The 21,498-nt window shown below is 39.1% G+C and overlaps 1 protein-coding gene across 1 annotated transcript in view; it reads left to right on the top strand.

The window, feature by feature from the left end:
* The first annotated feature begins 3,060 nt into the window (after positions 1-3,060).
* The window catches only part of Pnpt1 (polyribonucleotide nucleotidyltransferase 1), a 21,459-nt gene continuing 3,021 nt past the window's right edge, over positions 3,061-21,498 (top strand). The window contains exons 1-13 of the mRNA XM_059275259.1: positions 3,061-3,259; positions 5,706-5,766; positions 6,465-6,539; positions 7,183-7,288; positions 8,202-8,251; positions 9,626-9,689; positions 9,981-10,028; positions 10,936-11,049; positions 11,195-11,381; positions 12,209-12,260; positions 12,791-12,848; positions 15,332-15,428; positions 15,756-15,858. Of these exons, the coding sequence (XP_059131242.1) occupies positions 3,090-3,259; positions 5,706-5,766; positions 6,465-6,539; positions 7,183-7,288; positions 8,202-8,251; positions 9,626-9,689; positions 9,981-10,028; positions 10,936-11,049; positions 11,195-11,381; positions 12,209-12,260; positions 12,791-12,848; positions 15,332-15,428; positions 15,756-15,858 (1,185 nt within the window). The 5' untranslated portion in view covers positions 3,061-3,089. The remainder of the gene's footprint in view (positions 3,260-5,705; positions 5,767-6,464; positions 6,540-7,182; positions 7,289-8,201; positions 8,252-9,625; positions 9,690-9,980; positions 10,029-10,935; positions 11,050-11,194; positions 11,382-12,208; positions 12,261-12,790; positions 12,849-15,331; positions 15,429-15,755; positions 15,859-21,498) is intronic.

The raw sequence follows: 21,498 nt of genomic DNA, 5'->3' as shown, positions 1-21,498 counted from the left end.
AATTTAAGACATGTAGTAATAGGTTTGTAAGAAGTAAAAACATGAAGGAAATGGCCATGATATAAGTTTAAAGAAGTATATAAGAAATATATTTGCTAATATAGTCCTATAGAGTTGTAAGAAATAAGTATATGTTAATATGTTATACGTGAGTTTGTGAAAAAGTGTAAATATTGAGTGTGAGTCTATGCTTAATGTATGTGGTGAAGGAACCTTAGACACAGAAGATAGTGTCCTAGGAGACTGCAAGCTGGCAGTCTGAGCAGGTTTCAAAAACTCCAGAAGCTGCTAAGAAGCTAAGAATGGCAAATGTCAGAACTAGCACAGCCACCACAAACAGGCGTCTGCAGCTGAGATCCACTGGAAAATCAATGCAACACAGAAAAACCTGTGATAGCAGCAAAAACGGTGGTTTAAAATGCTACTGTAACTAAAAATGTCTCTGGTTTGAGAATGAAAGTTTCAGAGATGCTTGTTTGAACTAAGATTGTTAACAGCAAAAAGGTTTTGGTTGTAGGGCTGGAGAGATGGCTCAGAGGTTAAGAGCACTGACTGCTCTTCCAGAGGTCCTGAGTTCAATTCCCAGCACCCATATGGTGGCTCACAACCATCTGTAATGAGATCTGGCGCCCTCTTCTGTATACATAATAAATAAATTTTAAAAAAAAGGTTTTGGTTGTAAAATGTTTCTTCATATTTGGAAATAGAAGTCTAGTACCAGAATTTTTTTTGAACTTTTTGAACTTAAAAAAATGAGATAAAACTACAAAAAGGTTTTGATTGTGGATTTCTTCATATTTGGAAGACTGATACCAGAATTTATTATTTAAATTTTGGGACTTAAGAAATGAACAATAGTGATTTCATTGCAATGGGATGATTTTGAATTTACTTATGGTGATGACCTAGGAACTGTTTTATGGAACTGTGTATGTAAAAATGGAATTACTTATGAAACTGGTTTTGTATTACAAATGGAACTGTTTAAACAAAAAAGTTTGGGTTTTCTTCTAACTAGGTTTGAGGTTTTGTTTTAAAAAAATTATTTATAAATATAAAGGAGTAGTTACGAGTGAATTAAGTTGAATGTATGTTTACAGAAATTATGTTAACCTATTGATATTAATGCACCCTGGTTTTGTGAAGTTAAGGAAATATTTAAGTTTAATGTGAAAACATCAGAAGCTTTCCTTATGTTCTGTTAGCAAGAAATTCAAATGATTCTATTAAGAGTTTAAGTTGTAAGACTGAGAAAATTGTAACTATTTATAGCACCATTTATGTTAGTTCAAATGGTTCTATTAAGAGTTCACTTTGCTGGGCGGTGGTGGTGTATGCCTTTAATCCCAGCACTTGGGAGGCAGAGCCAGGCGAATCTTTGTGAGTTTGAGTCCAGCCTGGTCTACAAAGTGAGATCCAGGACAGGTTCCAAAGCTACACAGAGAAACCCTGTCTGAAAAAAAAAAAGAGTTGTAAAATTGTGAGAATTGTAACTATGTACAGCAATATTTATGTTAACCTGTTAATGGTAATGATGAAGCTAAGGGATTCTTTAAGTTTGCAGTTACATTAAGAGTTTTTGGTTTAAAAAGGGCTGGATGCAGCTAAAGACTGCTGTAGTCACCTTGAACCCAATCCAAAAACAAAATGCCATCTTTATCATCCTCTTCTTCCATACTAGGAGGTGTGACAGCTAAGGAGATTGCGGTGAGTTCTTAATGAGGAGTTGTTTTTTATATATTAAGAAAGGGGGACCTGTGGGAGCCTACTGTAGCACACTGTAGCTGTGGAACACAGTTAGCAAAACTATACTTCCAGAATGTGAAAACCTCAGAGATCAGTTTCAGTTGCTACAGTCACAAGAATTTAAACTTTGTTATATTTCTGTCTTTGTGCTAACCCTAAAACTGCCTAGCATAAACACACTGTGAAAAAAAGCTCTGGCACAGATTTCAAAGCTTGCATTAGCTTTTGAGTTTATGACTCAATTACTACCATTCTAATCATTTTAGATTGACACAAGGAAGTAAAGATAGACTCCTTCGCCATTTTTTATGCACCTCTCCAACATTTACAACTGAACAAAAACTAAGTTGTTCTAGGGTTCTCAAAAAAGAGCTAGTTTGTTTTATTTTGTTTTGTTTGCTTATGCATGTGTACATGGTATTTGTGTGTATGTGTATGCGAGTTGACATGTGTGTGGATACATATGTGTATGCAGGTGCACCGGCATGTGGTACGCACGTGACATCTGCCTGTGGAGGCCAGAGATTCACATACGGTGTCTTGCCTAATAAGGCTCTACTGATTTTTTGAGTCAGGGTCTCTTGCTGAACCTGGAGCTCTCAGGCAAGTCTAGCAAGCCAGCTTGGTCTGTGGATTTAATATGAGCCTCGAAGAGCTGGAATTACAGGCGGCTGCCACTGGGTGAGAGGGAGATCTCTTCCAAAGCCCTTCCATAGATACGAAGCTAGTCCTTACTTAACCGAACCAAATAATCATGGTTTGCTCAGTACTATTTTTTTTTTTTACCATAATCAGGGCATATTTTTTTTTTAAGATTTATTTATTTATTATGTATACAGTGTTCTGCCTGCATGTGTGCATGCAGACCAGAAGAGGGTGCCAGATCTCATTATAGATGCTTGTGAGCCACCATGTGGTTGCTGGGAATTGAACCAAGACCCCTGGAAGAGCAGCCAGTGTTCTTAACCTTTGAGCCATCTCTCCAGCCCACTAATTTATTGTTACATATATTTATTAAATACATTGTTCTAAGACTTTCTTTTAAACCGCGATAAAACAAAGAGAGAGAGAATTACTTAAAGTGCTTTCTTTAATTCTGTGTAAGTTTTTAAAGGTATTTATTTTCCACTAGTAAGGTCAGAAAGAAAGGGGGGGAGGGGAAGCTGAACAGAAACGCATTCTGGTGGTTTGACCCTTTCGGATCTACGTAGAAGGCCAAGGCGGGCTTCCCTGGCGGTATCTAGGCTCCCCAGAAACGAAACCGCGACAGGCCCCGCCCACATGGCCCCGCCCACACGCGGGCTGGCCAATGAGGAGCCGCTCGGGGCGCGCGCGCGGGTGTCATGGCGGCCTGCAGGCAGTGCTGCTCTTACTTGCGGCTCCGGCCGCTGGGCTGCGGTCCTCTCCGTCCCCTCGGCCGGCCCGGGCGGAGTCGGGCACTCACCTCCTCGCAGGTGCGAGAGCTGTGGAGCAGCTCCGGGTCCCGAGCGGTGGCTGTGGACCTGGGCCACAGGTAAGGAACAGCGTGACTTCGCCGACTTTTCACGCGGTGTCCCGTCCAGCCAGCCTTGGTAGCCCAATCTCCCAGGGTGGGACTCCAGCAGCCTGAGTCTCTTTTAACCTCTCTACTCCAAACCTAAGTTCGAGATTTCCTTTTCCGGATCTGAAGTCTGTCTCCCTGGGCCCTCCCCTTTCCCATCTGACCGCTGCCCATTGCTTCTTGATCCAACCCCTACCTCTGTGGTGGATTTCCTTCTGAGTCTGACCTGCCTGTGCCCCTGACACCCTTTCTCTGTATTTTCCGAAACCTTGGGCTCTGAATTGGGAAACCTGCCGCCTCGAGGTACCCCGTTGTCTGTGTGCCCAGCTCAATTCTGCCTAAAGCGAGGCTAGTGTGAACCTGAGTGGGAAAGGACCGTCGTTTTGTTGAATACCAGTTATATGATAAACACAGCCCTGTTAAACCTGTAGTGAAGGTACTATTGCCTTACTTGTAGTTAAGACAACAGAGGGTCAAAAAGGGTAAATTTATCAGAATTAACAAAGCTAGGACACCTGCACACAGACACACACGAGAGACAGAGATGAGAGTGAACATGTTTTTTTCCCTGAAGCTCTACTTTCTGTGGCAGACAGCTGCCCGTCCTTCCTTGGCATCTTTCCCATCTCATCAGGTCCTGCTCATTGTGTCATTCTTCTTACTTATTTTATTTTCAGAGTATTTAGGTAGGCATTCATTCACATGGTTTGACGTATTAAAACTTCAGAGCTCTTCCCCCAGTTTCCATAACCCCCAGTTTCAAACCCCAGAGGCCATCCATGTAGTATGGGTCCTCTATGCATTTGGAGATATTTTATACATATAATATTGAAAAGTAAATTGGTAAGAGGCAAAGTGAACAACAACAAAAAAATCATAAACTCAATAGTTTTCTTGGCAACTGCCAAAGTCCATGTTCCCGAAACATAAGCATCCCGTCTTTCTGCATTATCAGAATTCATTGAGTAACAACAAATTCACACACTATATCAGTTCTGTTAACCAAAACTTGCCAAGTAGTTCTACTTTACCTCGATACATGCTGGCTGTTGGCAAACATGGTGTTTTTTATTCCCCTGGCAGTTACTAATATCAACTCTCAGAGTACACCTTACATCCCACACAGTAATAATAACTGTGTGTATATATGTAGGTTGCAGGGTGACTACAGAATCAACTATGCTGCATATTCAAGGAGTTGAATAAGACTTACTAGACAAAAAGCAAAGAGCCTGGACAGATAGAGACCGCTGCTGGAGGCCCATAGGGCCAGGCCACAGGGTAGGGCTCAGTTGAGGAGCTGAGGGTCATAACTGAATTCAGATGGGTGACATACAGACATATAGGCCTACAACAATTGGAGTGGCGCATGCCAACCAGCTCAGCTGAAGCCTTGGGAACAGTCGGTTCTCTACTGATGAGACAGCAGATCAGTGGGTTCATCACTAGTGGTGGTAGATGTCCTTCTGGGGTCCAGGTGAGAGAGTTGCACCCTTCATTGGTTGCCTGAGTTTGATGAGTTCTTGACCCTGTTTTTTTCTTACACACCTTTAATATACCTGTGTGCTCATATATATGTTCTCAAAATGTTTGATAAGTTTATAGGTCATACCTTTTTACTTTTAGAACTAAGTTACGTACACACCTGTGCCTTATGGATGGTTCTAGACAGGAGCTGGTGTCTACTTGCATAAGTTACATCTTATGTGTTTGGGCTTTTAATGCACATCAAAAAAGACATTGTTTAATCCAAGTTTATGGAGGTTTACTCCTGCTGCTTTTTCCCCCCAAGAGTTTTAAATTTTTTGCTCTAAAAGAACTATACCTAAAAGGAATAGTGTCTATTTTGAGTTTTTACTTTTGTGTAGAGTATGTGGCCATCCAGGAATCTCCACACCTTTGACTGAAAAAGACTATTCTTCCACTATTAAATTATCTTGACACTGTTGAGCATGAAAGTCATTATTAATAGTATTATTATTTATTAAGTTTTTAAGTTAGCATTCAAAATACTGTTATTTATCAGAAGATAAAAGTCTTTATTATTTTTAACATAGCATAACAAAATACTATTATATATCAGAACATGAAAATATTTGTAGTCAATATTCAAAAGTGTATACTTTTTCCAGAAAGTAATGGGGGAAAATTTTAAGGTATTTTAATTAGGGAAGAGAAGAGTTCACATGTTAAGGTTTCTATAGCGAATGAGTCATGAGATGGGACTACCATTAGTAGTTAGGAATCCTATTTCTCCCTGACCTGCTTACCTGTCCTCCAGGTGAGTCCTTTGCCTTGGTTTCTATCATCCAGCTGCACTTACATCTCCTGCATACTTTGGCTTTTTTTTTTTTAAGATTTTCCAATTATTTTTACATGTGCTGGTGTCATTTTGTATTAATTTTTTATTTTTAAACAGAAAATTAGAAATATCCTCTGGAAAACTGGCAAGATTTGCAGATGGCTGTGCTGTGGTACAGGTAAGAAACTAGTCTGTATTTTAAAGTGAAAGTGTGGCTGGGTATCTGTGTGCCATCATAAGTCATCATATGGTATTAGGAATTAGTTCAGATACAACTAAGTATTTCTGTGTCAGAACTATGCATGCTAGGCCAGCAAAGTCAGTGTTGAATCTATTAAATGACCTTTAGGAACTCTTCCAAACTTTGGCCTTTATTATATTCTGTTAATAAAATCTATTATGCTTTTGTTCTAGAAAAGCTGTTTTTATTATGCTTTTTATTCTTGACAATTTTTCTTTATAGTATAAATTTTCTCATAAAGAGTAAAAAATGTGATTCAATTCATAGATGTGACTAAGCCATTAGCCATTTCTCCATGTGAAAACCTCAGTGAGTATTCTAATACTGATCATGATCAGATAGAAAGGATCAATATTGCACTGGTTACAGTCATGGAGGAAGAGCTCTTTTGTTGAGCCAGGTGTGGTGTTGCAAGCCCTTAAACCCCACGCTCTGCACCTCTGTAGGCAGAAGAAGGTGGATCTCCCAGGCCAAGGAGGGCCACATAGTGAGACATGATTTCAGAGAGAGAGAGAGAGAGAGAGAGTTAGTTTTCATTGAGTTTATTTGGAGTGGGGATTCATTCAATTGCTGTTTACACATTAATGTCTGATTTCAAAGAAATTTACTGGTATTTTTGTATATGTTCAACCAAGTCAGGTGATACTGCAGTAATGGTCACAGCGGTCAGTAAAACAAAACCCTCGCCTTCCCAGTTCATGCCCCTGGTGGTAAGTATTTGCTTATTTATCTGCCTCCAGAATAGTATAAATGTAGCGTTTGTAACACCCTGTCAAGTGTCTGAAGTTAAAATTAAACTACACAACAAAGGGTTGTCCTTACATGTTTGAGACTGTGTTAGTTAAGAGGATGTGAACTGATGGCTAAGAGTGAGCTTATTTCATTTGTCAAGGTTGACGAGCTCGTTGGAAGTGTGCAAGTATGTGGGTGTTAAGGAAGCAATGATTCGTTGTCTTTGTGGGTATTCTTCCAGTTTAAGTGTGCAATTATATGTTAAGTGAAGAATTAATTAGGATTTTTGTGTTTTTCTAATATGCTAAGCAGAAGGCAATTGTGTCCCACAGGGTTGATGCACAAAGTGGGGAGGAAGGGGCACTATTTGACTGGATCAAGGTGAGCTGCTGTGGAAAGTAGTGAGACTCAGCAGTTACCTGACTGCCAATGAAGGGCTTGTTTTCATCAGAGTTGAAGCACTCTATATACTCTTCTTCCCCTGAGTGGTTTAAAAGAATGCTAAAAGCAAATTAAATATTATCTTCCTGTCCTCTAGAATATGTTGTCAGCACCTCAGGAAGTTGGTGCTCATGTAGCGGTTCTTGGGATGTGAGACTTAATTCTTCACTGCTACTTCAGGTTGACTACAGACAGAAGGCTGCTGCAGCAGGAAGAATCCCAACAAACTACCTTAGAAGAGAGATTGGCTCTTCTGACAAGGAAATTCTTACAAGTCGAATAATAGGTAAGATATTAGCAGGGGTGCTGCCCTTCTCCACGTGACTTTTCCACCTCTGCTCTACAGGGTCTCCTAAGCTTCCTTTCATTGTATGACTGTGGTGGTTATTTACTATCAGATGTATGCTTCATGAGAGGAAAAACTTGTGTCTTCACTATCAAATCCTTATACCTAGTGTAGAGGCATTCAGTAAATACTGACTGAATGAATCTGTTGAACATGTGAATACCATGTTCATGTCTGTTCTCTGTTAAATGTATCCCTTGTGGTTTTTCATTTTTATGTTCAACTTAGTAACTCCTAAAAGCATTGTATTTATCAGCTATTGAAGTATGTCTGTCATCTTCCAGGTCTTTTTTGAGAAGGAAGAGGCATGAGTGTGTGGGTGGGTGGCTGTGGTGGTGGTGGTGGGGGGTGGTGGGCCAGTGGTGGTGGTGAGGGGTGGGGGATGGAGGGGTGGTAGTGGGTGGTGGTGATGGTGGTGATGAAACACTAGGCTATTCACATGCTAGGTAAGCACTGTACTACTAAGTAAAGTCACCAGCCTAAAAATATTTCAGCTCTTTGACATCTACAAATATTATGGGATCATTTGTAGTCCACAGCTTTTCTACCCAATGATTGCTAGCTTGTACATATTTTTTTTGCTTGTACATATTCATAAACATTCCTCAGACACAGTGAACCAAATGAAGGTTTTCTTTGTGTCTGCTATTGGTCTTCAGCCTCTTCTTCTGATTTCTTGTTAGGTAATTATCTGTATTAATGAAAGTGTTTATACTAATCAGTGTTTTTCTTAACACGTAGTCTTTTTGTTTGTGTCTGTGACATATTCAACAGCTGTCTATTAGTTCAGTAGTTTTGAATTCTAAAGCAGCTCTGCCAGGGCCATTTAGTATTTTTTTCTTTGTTTTGACAGATCGTTCAATTCGACCTCTCTTTCCAGCTGGCTATTTTTATGATACTCAGGTAAATTCTGCTTTGGTTTGTTACTAGATAATATATTTTAAAATTATTTAATCCCTATAACTCTTTTTAAAGAAAGCTTTATAAAGAATTTTTATGGTACTTATGGATATACTTCAAGTCACTTTAAAAGGCAGTACTTTGAAAAACTATGTGATTGGTGTCATTTTGAGCTAATGCCTGAATTATGAGTATGAGTAAGGGATTGTTGGGAACTCTCTAGCAAGGCTGAACAAGAATCTAAAAAGTTCTGTGTTAGGAAATAAATGAATGTATATAAAAGTGTGATAGTTATGGGTGTAGCCAGACTAGGTGGCTGGATTTTGTAGGTCTAATTTATAATAGTCCATTAGGATAATCAACATAACTATTTGTTTTGATTTGGTAAACAACATCTAAATCTCTATAGCTCAGTCTGGGTTTGAACTCTGTGCATAGCCTAGGCTAGCCTCAAACACATGGCAGTCTGTCTGCCTTGGCCTTCCAGGTACTGAGATTACAGCAATGAGCCTTCATGACCAGCTTATCACAATTTTTTTTCTGGTTTTTTCAGGACAGAGTTTCTCTGTGTAGCTTTGGAGCCTATCCTGGAACTCTCTCGGTAGACTAATCTGGCCTTGAACTCACAGAGATCCACCTGTCTCTGCCTCCCCAGTGCTGGGATTAAAGGCGTGCGCCACCACCGCCTGGCTCACAATTAATTTTTGTAATACATCTTTATTTCTAGGTCTTCTGAACTTCTATTATATTTTATAGTACTTTTTGAATATTCTTTTCTTTCCTCAAGGTGATCATATTATTAGTTAGGTATACTTAGAAAGCCATTTTATTAACTGCACTAAATAGTATACCTTTGAGAGGACATCAGAGCTTCAAGGAAATTATTCTTTTAAAAATTTAACATAGGTACATCATTGCAATATGAACTGATAATAATACAAATACATAGCTAACATTTACAGACTACTGTAGCATATCTAGTATTGTCACAGGTTCTTTACACCCCACAGTTCTGTAGTTCTACAGAACTCCTCAGGAAGATGCTACTGTTTCTCAAAGAAACAGAACTGAGTATGGGACTTGATAGTAAAAATGAAGCCCTGGGTTCAGCAATGCCTGGGAGGGAGACACACACACACACACACACACACACACACACACACACACACACCACGTACCCTTAAAAAGAAAATGAGGAAACTGAAATTTTAAATGCCTAATGTCAAAGATTTAGTTAAATGATATCTAACTTTAAGGGATTTGGATATTGATCGTATAGTTCTTTTATTTTAGGCCAAGTTGCTAATTTAAATCATAATCTGCCAACATCAGTGGCTGTTGTTGTCTATATGTCTAATTTGTTTCCCTTGTTGCCAGGTGATTTGTAATCTGCTAGCAGTAGATGGCATCAATGAACCTGATATCCTGGCAATTAATGGTGGTAAGTATAAGAACACCAGCTAAAGTGATCACTGTTGATTTTTTTTTTTTTTTTTTTTTTTTTTTTTTTTGGTTTTTTCGAGACAGGGTTTCTCTGTGTAGCTTTGCGCCTTTCCTGGAACTCGCTTTGGAGACCAGGCTGGCCTCGAACTCACAGAGATCCGCCTGCCTCTGCCTCCCGAGTGCTGGGATTAAAGGCGTGTGCCACCACCGCCCGGCGATTTTTTTTTTTTTTTAAAAAAAGCAATGAAATACTGTAATTTCATTTTTTTATTTTTCTCCTTTTTTAAAGCTTCCGTAGCTCTCTCCTTATCAGACATTCCTTGGAATGGACCTATTGGTAAGTTACAATTTGAAAGTATGAGCCGCTGTTTGTATTCTTTCAGTGATGATGAGCATGTTGTTGGTGCTGATTTATTACTTCTTGGGAAGCTAAACTAGATAGCATTCTAAGATTTCTTGCAGGTCTTTCAGGCCTTTTCATTCTTGCTTTGGGTTTTGTTACTAGTAACGCTGTTACAGTGCTATTGATTTTGTGGCCTAGACTTCTTAGTTCCCTTTCTTTGCGAGATTTTTTCTTTCTTTACAGTGGGGAATTACCACAGTACATACTCTTTCAAGATAAAACAAACATGTTTGTAACTTAAAACTCCTATAAGGGTAACCATACAGTCTGCTAATGACTTCAGTTTGTAACTGTCAAGTGTCCTCAGTACTAGCAACGGGATAAGCACTGAAGGAAAAATGGCTGTCTGGGTAGCAGCAGTAGGAAGGTTGAAGAGGCTCTTCTTGCTTTTAGCATGAGTCAGGGGAAGAGAGGGAGATTTAGTTACAAAGAGTACTTATTATAATGGCACAGACAAGGTGCTTGACAAAATGATATAGAAGGGCAGGTCTTAAAGTAGCCAGTGTGTAAGGGAAACGTCAGTGGGAGAGAAGTGCAAGCGTTTGCTTTGGATGGAGTAGTCTGGATATAGAGAAGAGCAAGAGCGTGATCAAAAGGTGTGCAAAAATCATTTGGCTTGAGGGATCCAGAGCATCCCACTGAGCCTACCAACGAAGATGGGATAGGGTTCTTTCTGGACTTCATTAAGTCCAGAAAGAACCCTATCCCATGGAGAAGTCCATGGGAGAAATAGAAATTTCATTCTGTTGTCAGAAAGAGTGGATTGAAGCTACTACTAGAATAATACTGTGAAAATTGCCAGTTTTAATTAAACAATTGCTAACATTTTAATATGTTTTAGGGGCAGTACGAATAGGAATGATTGATGGAGAATGTGTTGTTAACCCAACAAGGAAAGAAATGTCTTCTAGTACTTTAAATTTAGTGGTTGCTGGAGCACCTAAAAGCCAAATTGGTAAATAATTTAAATATATTCATTCTGGATTTTACTTGCAAGTTGTACTTTCTTCTTTTGTTATTTGTGTCTTTGTTTTTCATTTTAAAATACTCTGCTGGTGAAAGGTTCTCCAACAGTAATCGTCTCCTTCCTCTCTAACTAGTCATGTTGGAAGCCTCCGCAGAAAATGTTCTCCAGCAGGACTTTTGTCATGCTGTTAAAGTGGGAGTGAAGCATACCCAGCAGATAATTCAGGGCATCCAGCAGTTGGTAAAAGAGATTGGTGTTGCCAAGAGGACACCCCAGAAGATATTCACCCCTTCACCAGAGATTGTGAAATATGCTCATAAGTAAGGACACCTGTGCAGATGGGACATTGTCACCAGGTTCAGTTTCCTCTGAGGAAATGCACTTTGTATTGCTTCACATGTAGCCCTTAAGTCATTACTGTAAACATCTATCTGATACCTACAGGGGCATAAACCCAGCATATGGCATAAACTTAATCCAAGACATAAATTTAAATCTCAAGTGAAAAGGACAGACATTTGTTATTTAAAAATCAGATCCTTTATCTCTCCATGTCCAGGGAAAAGATAGGATATTTGAATATCTAGGAAACTGTTGGATTTCGCAAAAAGAACCAGCCCTATGCCTAGGGCTTACAACGGTGCCTGGCAATGCTTAGAACAGGGAGGCACTCAGCAAATATGAGTGAGTCTGAGTTGGAATTAGATGAGCAGTGAAGACAGAGGGAGTATCATGCCATGTGAGTGACTTGCCTGAAAGATGGAAAGAAATCTGTTCTGGGTTATAATAAGCATGTAGCAGTGACATGCAGCAACGTTTAAGTTTTCTGAAGTGCTAATTATTTAGTTTGTAGTTCATTGCTGTTTAATATTTGTTTCAGTTATAAGAACTTCATAGTTCGGGGGCTGGAGAGATGGCTCAGAGGTTAAGAGCACTGTTTGTTCTTCCAAAGGTCCTGAGTTCAATTCCCAGCAACCACATGGTGGCTCACAACCATCTGTAATGAGATCTGGTGCCCTCTTCTGGCCTGCAGGGACACATGCAGACAGAACACTGTATACATAATAAATAAATAAATCTTTAAAAAAAAAAAAAGAACTTCATAGTTCTATTATTGTTTTGACAACATTTATTTTATACTTAATAGAATCGCCATGGAGAAACTCTATGCAGTTTTTACGGATTATGAACATGATAAAGTAAGTATACCTTAAGTTTTGTTTGAAGATTACTTCTGTTGTAACTCATTCACACCCTGTTGGTGCATGTCAGTCCTGTTTGTCTTCAAGAACTCTCTGGCCAGGCCTGAGGCTGTGGCTCAGGAGTAGAGAGTTGTCCTGCGTTCATGAGGACATGCCTGTGGTGGACTGGCAGCACTGCAGAGGGAGGAAGTCTCTCGCAGACAGTAGAGCGGTTCTTCTTTAGAGCTCACACGCACACCCACGTGTGTCTTGCTTCTTTTCCGGGGCCTTTCTTCCTCTTAGCCCTACTGCTTAAAAACTCTCACCTTCGACTGGACTTTCCTTTGTAAAGCTAAGTCAAAGCCTACCTGTTTGTTTCTCTATTCTTTTGTTAATACGCATTGTAAGGAAATGGGCAAATGTAATTTGAACTAATTAAATCAGGTTTTAATCTTCAAGGAATGTTCTTACAGTGCGCTATTTGTATAGCACTGAAAACAGAAATGAGAATGTTTCATATTTATATACTAACATCAATGCTGTTTTAGATTTCTAGAGATGAAGCTGTTAACAAGATAAGACTAGATACAGAGGAGCAACTAAAGGGTAAATTCTATTTTCATTTTTAAGGGGGTTGAAAGAAAAACATTGTTGTTTTTTTTAAACACATACATTTGTTTTCAAATTTCAGTGGTAAGACCTTGACAAACTCAGTTATTCTCATAATTCCTCAGTTTTATCTTAAATCTGTAATAATGACAGACCCTGGAGTGACTGCCATGTTAACGTCTAGAATGTGGCTAACACTAGGCTTGAGTATATAAAAAATGTTCCTTTCTTATCTGCTTCAGGGTCTTAATGTGCTAGTCCTTTGCCTGTCATTTGAAAACCTAAAAAATATTTTTTTTAATTCTTGAGTCAAAAAAAGAAAAAGCGGCTGGGCACACACCTTTACTCTCAGCAGTTGGGCGGCAGAGGCAGGAGGATCTCTGTTAGTTTTAGGCCAGGCTGATCTGCATAGTTCCAGAACAGCCAGGGTTGTATAGAGAGACCCTGTCTCAAAAATCAAGAAAAAGAAAAGAAAGCCAAGGAAGGAGAAAAGACCCCAGGTTGGGGTCTAGCTCAGCAGTGTTCACCCAGCATGCATGAGGCCCTGTGTTATTCCTCTAATACTAAAAACAAAGATTCCTCCAATACTAAAAACAAAGAGCACTTAACAATACATTCTTGAGTCTATCTGTGACATAATACCAATAATATCTGGTTTATATATATTAAATGATATTTGCATCTGTGCCTGGCACATACATAGACATCATTTAACACGCTACTATTGTTACTCCTAACATTGTCTGGAATCACAAGAGGGGGTTAACTCTCCACAAATCACTAAGCAGAATATATTGTTACATAACATTATTCTTGTAACAACTTAAATATGAGGAAATATTGACGTACAGTTCTTAATAATTTTTCCACCAAGAGAGAAGTGCCCTCTTGTGGGAGTATTTATTCGATTTTAAAATAAAAATTCTTCTGCTGCATTTATGTTAATGCCATTACTTATAATTATCTTCAACATAGTTTAGGTTTTTTTTATCAAGGGTAAGAAATTATGGTCAGCAAGATGGCTCAGCAGTCAGCAATGCTTGCTGAGCAAGCCTGGAAACCTGAGTTTGACCCCTGGAATTCACAAAAAGGTGGAAGAAAAGAACTGACTCCATATAGTTGTCCTCTGACCTCTATACGAACACCATGGCATGCATGCCTGTACACATTTGTCATGCTTACATATGCAGTAATCAATTGGTCAGTAAGTTTTTAAGAGAATGGAAATGAGTCAGAGGTAGTGGTTCAGGCCTGTAAGCACCCTAGAAGCTAAGGCAGTAGCATTGTGGATTCAAGGACATCCTGGGCTACACAGCAAGACTGTCTTAAAAAAGCAAAACTAACAAGTATTTTAAACTGAGAGTGTGGCTTTGTAGAAACCTGTCTCATGTGTGAACCCTGGGTTCTTCCCAGCACTACCAAAAAAAAAAAAAAAAAAAAGCTCGTTGTGTGATGAAAATACAATACTATCTCTTTCTGTGGCCATATTTTATGTTCAGATTACTTTAAAATTATACATTACTTAATAAAGCAAGAGACTGGTCCACGGCATTACTTAAAGGCAGTGTAACAACATTTAAAAGCATAAGCCTGTGAGGCAGGCAGATGAGTATCATGTCACAGCTGGATGGTTCTCTAGAGATGTGCTGTGTGATCTCGGGCAGTGGGTTGTTTGTTTCTTTTTTTTTTTTTTTTTTTTTTTGGTTTTTCGAGACAGGGTTTCTCTGTGTAGCTTTGCGCCTTTCCTGGAACTCACTTGGTAGCCCAGGCTGGCCTCGAACTCACAGAGATCCGCCTGGCTCTGCCTCCCGAGTGCTGGGATTAAAGGCGTGCGCCACCACCGCCCGGCGGGTTGTTTGTTTCTTATAGTCCTCCACTTGCCAGGCAGGCAGCCTACCATAACCTTCAGCCCCAGCCCTACTTTACTTTAAGCCTTGCCTGTCTTCTGGTTTCTTGGGGGTTTTGTGTGTGTGTTTGTTTGTTTTGGGGGGTGGTAATAATAGACTCTTCCTTATAGGCTGTTATGGAAGTTAGAGGCATTTAAAGCAAAGCATGCCTGTAAAGAGCCTGGCCCATGAAAATAGTTGGTAAGTGTTAGTTTAAAAGGTAGCTGGGCAGCTGGTAGGGATTTGTAATGAAGAAAACTGTTTCTCAGTTTACAGATTAAAAGTTCACAAAGTAAAAGATAATTGAAGGTCAGCTATTAGTTAACTCTCTTCCTAATGTAGGTGTCTGGATTGGTAGGTAACACGACAGAAGAGAAGTGGATCATAGCATGTCGTTCTGGTAAAAGCACAAGCTTAGTTCCTATGACTGGCTTAAGAGCGTTTGATTTATGTGCTTTGTTCGCCCAAGAACTAAGTTTCGGACATCTCCCTTGGTTTATCCGCAATACTTGATTTGATGCTGTGAACCTTGGGGAACTTATCTTCCCAAAAGATAAGTTTTTTATTTTGTTTTGATTTGTCTCTTTTCTATAGAAAAATTTCCAGAGGTCGACCAATTTGAAATAATAGAATCCTTCAATGTTGTTGCAAAGGAGGTTTTCAGAAGTATTATTTTGAATGAATACAAAAGGTAAACATACCCTCCTGTGGTAGAATTGAAGCAGGTGCTGTGCCTGCAAGTTGCCTTGAAAGTAGCAGCTGACTTAAAGGAGGGAATGTATGTTCATTTTATAAATGAGCACCTGTTGGCAAGTGTATGGATTGTGTGGCTGTGGCTCTCTCTTGTTGTATAAATCACACCTCCAGACACTGATTCGGTGGGACTCAGATTGGAACCCAAGTATTTATATTACTGTTTACAGTTCTAACAAGTTACTGTAGGCAGCTGGTGTTGAGAACTTAATGCAGAGATAAATACTTTTCTGACTTCCTATACGACTTTACTACTTTATTACAGGTGTGATGGACGGGATTTGACTTCACTTAGGAATATAAATTGTGAGGTAGATATGTTTAAAACACTTCATGGATCAGCATTATTTCAGAGGGGACAGACACAGGTAAAATATGTTTGAAAGTTATTTGTTTATTATATCTTCAATGTAGATACTGTACGTTTGGTGTGTGTGTGTGTGTGTGTCCCCTTATTTGAAATCAGGGAATCCCTTTTGTTGTTTATAACTACATTTGCATAGGAAGCTGGACTGTGAGCTTCTACTCTCTCCATTCCCCATCTCTCATGCACCAGAATTACAGATGCATACTACTGTGCCCAGCTCTCTTTTTGTTTGGTTAGTTGGTTGATTGGGCGGGGGGTTGTTTGTTTGTTTGGTTGGTTGGTTGGTTGGTTGGTTTTGGTTTTCAAGACAAGGTTTCTGTAGCCCTGCTGTCCTGGAACTCGATCTGTAGACCAGGCTGGCGTCTAACTCACAGAGATCCACCTGCCTCTACCTCCAAAGTGCTGGGATTAAAGGTGTGGGCCACTGCCACCCATCTTTTTTTTTTTTTTTTTTTTTTTTGAGATGGGGTCTCACTGATGTATTGCGTTTTATTTTGTTGTGATAGTGTTACTGTAGCCTAGGTTGGTCTGGAACTCATAAATAAGCCTTTGCTTTCTGAGTGCCTAAAATACAGGCATGCATCACTATGCATAGCCTCAATATGTTTATTAATATAATTTAAATACTTTTAAGGCATAATTTCAATGTAGTAAAGTATACACTTTTAACATATATGGAATTTTTGTGTGTAGTTTATTTGTTTTATATTGTTCTTGGAGCCCACTGTGTGATTTGGGCTGGCCTGGAGCTCACTCTGCAGCACAAGCTGACCCCAAACTTGTGTTCCTCCTGCCTTGCTGCCCTGGGTGCACAGCTTAGCCCAATGTCTAAAATGTTTGATTTGATATGTTTAATGGATATACATGGACAACAGGTACCACAATTAAAATTAATTAATATGCGACAGGCAGCGGTGGTGCACACCTTTAATCTCAGCACTCAGGAGGAAGAGACAGGTGGATCTCTGTGAGTTCTAGGCCAGCCTGGTCTACAAAGTGAGCTCCAAGACCACTAGGCTGTTACACAGAGAAACCCTGTCTCGATAAACCAAAAAAAAAAAAAAAAAAAAAGAATTAATATATTGGTACCAGGCCATAGCTCAGTGTTGGGACTTCTCTAGCATGTGAGAAGCCCTGGGTTCAGTCCCCAACACCACAAAAAGAAAGCAGCACACAAGCATGATAAGCACACAGTAACTCCAAAAGTATTCTCACCTGTCTTTGTAGCGTCTTCTTCCTGCTTGCCTTCCTCCAGGAAACTACTTTTATTGCTATAAGTTCACTTTATTTCCAGGACTATTGAGTATTTTAATTTTTGTTTTAATATTAGAAGTAGCACAAAACTAAGTTACTTATTCTCCTTGTTCTAGGGTATGTTGTCATTGTTCATCCATTCATGATCCTTTGTTTGCTTTCTACATTCACTGTGAACCTGTCATACTTTTTTTCTTCACAGAGATACCTGCTCTCTGTTATTTACATTGGTACCACTATTGACTTGTTCATTTACCCATGTACCCATTGTTTTCTGGGGGTACAATGTTTGACGCCTCTCTTCCTCACATTAATCACTACTTAAAACCTAATAAGTACAAAGTTGTATCTTGTTGCTTTGGTTTGTATTTCCCTGCTTCCTAGTAAGACCTATGTAAGAACCAGTGGGTGGGATCACTGTCGGAGCCATGCCCAGGAGGACTGCACACCCCTGTTTTCCTGCAGATCATCTCACCTAGAGTTGTGTGACTTGAGGCACTGGATCAGGTCAACTTCTGTCTTTCTGTCCAGATTTCTTGGCCAGCTTTTAGGTTAATTTATTTTTCTGTTTTTAATATTGCTTACAGTACTTTACTGCTGTTTTGAAATAATGCCTTAGATGTTTTGGACATTAATCCTTTTCAGTAACAAACCATACTGTATACACATAACTTCATCTTCATCTGCATTTCAATTTTATTTCAGTAGCCTCTGGGTGTATAGAATTAGCCTGGAGTCTTGAGTTCTGATGTAGCATGAATCTTAAAGAATCTTATTAATAAAAACAAACCCGGAGCCAGGTATTGGGGCGAACACTGGAAGATCAGAGAAGCGGAACAAGCCACAGCTACCTCACCTCACCAGTTCCTCAGCTGATCCTGTTTCCTCAGACTGGAAGCCTCTGAGTCCTTATCCAAATGAATCTCAGCTGAACTGCTTCTTGAAAGCCGGAATGCTTAACCAGCCAAAAGCTTCTAGTTTCTAGTTTTCACGCCTTATATATCTTTCTGCTTTCTGCCATCATTCCCTGGGATTAAAGGCTCACTTCCTGTGATTAAAGGCGTGAGTCACCATGCCTGGCTATTTCCAGTGTGGCCTTGAACTCACAGAGATCCATGCCTCCAGAAGGCTAGGTGTGAGTGCCACCATTTTCTAGCCTCTGTATCTAGTGGCTGTTCTGTTCTCTGACCCCAGAAAAGTTTATTAGGGTGCACAATATCTTGGGGAACACAATATCACCACATTCTGATGTAGTTAATCCATCTCCTTTTTACTTCTTTTTGAGCATCATTCCTTATTCCCAGATGCACCTGTTATTTTCTTTCTTTTAACTTTCGGGTATTAACTGCTAAATTTAGACAGTTAATTTATCTTGAAACATATTGCTGTATATGGTCTATAGTGAAACCAATTCACTAATCATTTATTTTTCCCACTGATTTTTGATAACTTATATTCAAAGTTTATGCCAGCATTTTAAAACTATACTCTCTTCATTGTTTTGTGGATTTTCTAGGTCAATATCATTTTTGTTTTCAAGCATTTGGGGTACACCTTAATGTCTGAAATACATCTTCCCTATTTACATACCATTCCCCACAAAACTGTTTTAGCTTTTCATGGTACATTGGTTCCTTCATTTGAATGTTAGAATTATGCCAGTTTCAAACAGTCCTTCTAGAATTACATTGGAACTGCACTGAATTAAATATATTCATTTGAGAAAGAAATGGTAGTTTTACAGTGCTTACACTGAATGTAGTGTCTCACCTTTGATTCATTTCCTCTTGTGCCTTCCAGTGAAACATTAAAGATATGTCCAATTACATGTTCTGGATACTTCTGTTACCTCTTCCCACAGTCTCTGCCTTTTAACCGAAGTGCATGGTCAGTTTATGCTTAATCTCGTGACTAATGTGATCGATCAACTTTAGATCTGTAACTTCATTGTTGGTTTCTCTTTGACCCATCTCTTTTGTTTCCCTGTTCCCCTTGTCACCTTGCATATTTACTAAAATTCCGTTTTAGTTTATCTGTTTGCTTCAGCGCTGCACCTATGCATTATTTCTGTGGTGACTACAGAGATAGTAAACATCTCTGCTTTCTGAGTCTTAGAGTTAAAATAAGGAAACTCTGCATCCATCTCCATGGATTTTCACCCACTTCCATCCTCTATGTTCTGTTTGTACCATTCGCTCACAAGGCAGTACTGTAACTTTACTTTGAACAGTTATATGCATTTAAAAGAGGAAAAGGATAGTCTTTTATTTTTATACTGACCCACATGTTTGCCATTTTTGACATTTTTAATACCTTCAAAAATGTGTCAGTGCTACATCAAAGAGAAGAGTCTTCCTCCTGGAGGAGTTTAGATCAAGAGTGAACCCAAATTTGAATTCTCCACTTCCTGTGTCTTCAATCTGCCAATCTTGTCTGTTTCCAGCAATGGACTTTGCTCTGTATTTATTGAACAGCACAGAAAACATGATATGGGAAAGGAATGAAGAATCACTTAATCAGTTCTTTACCAGAGTTCACAAGGGAAGAAATTACGTCTACTGTTGCCACAAACAGTTATTGTGGATACTTGTCTTCTTTAAGGTTGCTTTCAACCTATTGGCTGCTGTCAGCAAATGATCATCACAGCACGCGCGCGCGCGCGCGCGCGCACACACACACACACACACACACACACACACACACACGAAGGAAAGACAACTGAGGCAGAGTAAGGTTAGTTACATTGCTTTCTTCAAGGCTAGTTAAATAGGCTGAATGCACTGTAGAGAAACAGATTGAGTACATAGTTTTAAATGGTCTCAAGGCCTATTATAGACTTGGTTGTGAGGTTGAGCAGAAATTCAGTTTCTAAAGGCAAGAGTTATTTTCAGAAAAAGCTGTTTTAACACCTGAGGATCCAAGTTTTCAGTAATACTATTTCCATCATTCTGACCAGACTGACTTCAGTATTGTCCTGTAGGTCTTCAGACAGACTCTTGGTTTTTGTTTTTGTTTTTTTCTTTTCTAATCTGAAAATGCTTCTGTTTTGCCATTATATTTAGTCCTTTTTCTTGGTATAGAATTATGGATTGGATTGGTGGTGGGAGTGTTTGCTTTTTTTTCTTTGAGCACTTAAAGATGTGGTATTTCTTGTTCTTTATTTTTTATCTGATAAGGACTCATCCAAATCATTCTCTATATATTATTTATTGTTTTTATGTGAGTTCTGTCAAGATGTGTTCTTTGTCTTTGGATTTCAGCAGTATGACTATGAAAAGGTGCTTTTCTTGGAATACGTCATACTTAGAATTTCAAGCTTGAGTCTACAAATGTGTCTTTTCATTAAGCCTGACCAGTTTCAACCATTATTTTTTCAAATATTACTTTTCTTGCCTTACTGTCTTCTCTCTTGGAATTGCAAATGCACATTCCATACTCTTTCATATTATCATACAGGACCCTGTGAATGTGTTCCCTTCAGAGTGGGTGACTTCCATTTTCCTTTCCTTTTTATCTTCCTCTTCCCTTTCTCCCATGCTTAAGATCGAATTCAGGACCATGCTAGTTAACTGCTCTGCACTGAGCTGCCGCCAACCATTGGATATCTTGTATCTGTCTGTCTGTCTGTTCTCTGACTTGGTCATTGCTCAGTGCCTCATTTATAAGTCTATCTGCAAGAACTCTTTGACATGAGTCAGATTTCAGCCAAGGATCCTGTTCCGTTCCTTGTCTTTTCTTTTGAGAATGTTTCCAGGTTGCTTCTGATGCTGAACCTTGGGAATGGTATACCGTTGATCTCTAGGCTGTGTTTTCAATCTACAAAGAGGTTTTTGTTTGTTTTTTTTGTTTTGTTTTGTTTTGTTTTGTTTTGTTTTTGACTGAACCTGTGTTGAGGCTTCTTTTATGGAATAACATTTCTTTTTTTATGAATATTCCTTCTTCTTTCTACCCCTCAGCAGCCCTAGTGAGCCATACTTAGGCTATGTGTTAGCCTTTTGAATAGTTGAGATTTACAGTGAGCTTGAGTATTTCAGGGTGAATGTACACTTCCTGCAATAACTGCCATTGCTAGCATTATGTAGTATGTATTTATATATTATACTTTTTTCTTTAAAAAAAATTAAGTTTGCTAGATATTTTTAGTTTGGGGTTGGGAGTATAGCTAGTATGCAAGGCCCTCAATATTCAATCCCCAACACACACACACACACACACACACACACACACACGGAAAGAGAGAGAGAGAGAAAATGAACAGACCAACAAACTGCGTACGCATGTTTGTATGTATGTGTACTCATTTATACATGAATATTTCCTTTTGGTTTTAATCTTTGTTGTTAATATTTTCAAGCTTAAAGAATAATTTTTTCTTTTCGTAGGTACT

Source organism: Peromyscus eremicus, chromosome 10, assembly GCF_949786415.1.
Source record: "Peromyscus eremicus chromosome 10, PerEre_H2_v1, whole genome shotgun sequence".
Lineage (NCBI taxonomy): Eukaryota > Metazoa > Chordata > Mammalia > Rodentia > Cricetidae > Peromyscus > Peromyscus eremicus.
Note: the sequence above shows the minus strand (reverse complement) of the source record. Positions and strands in the feature narration are given on the sequence as shown.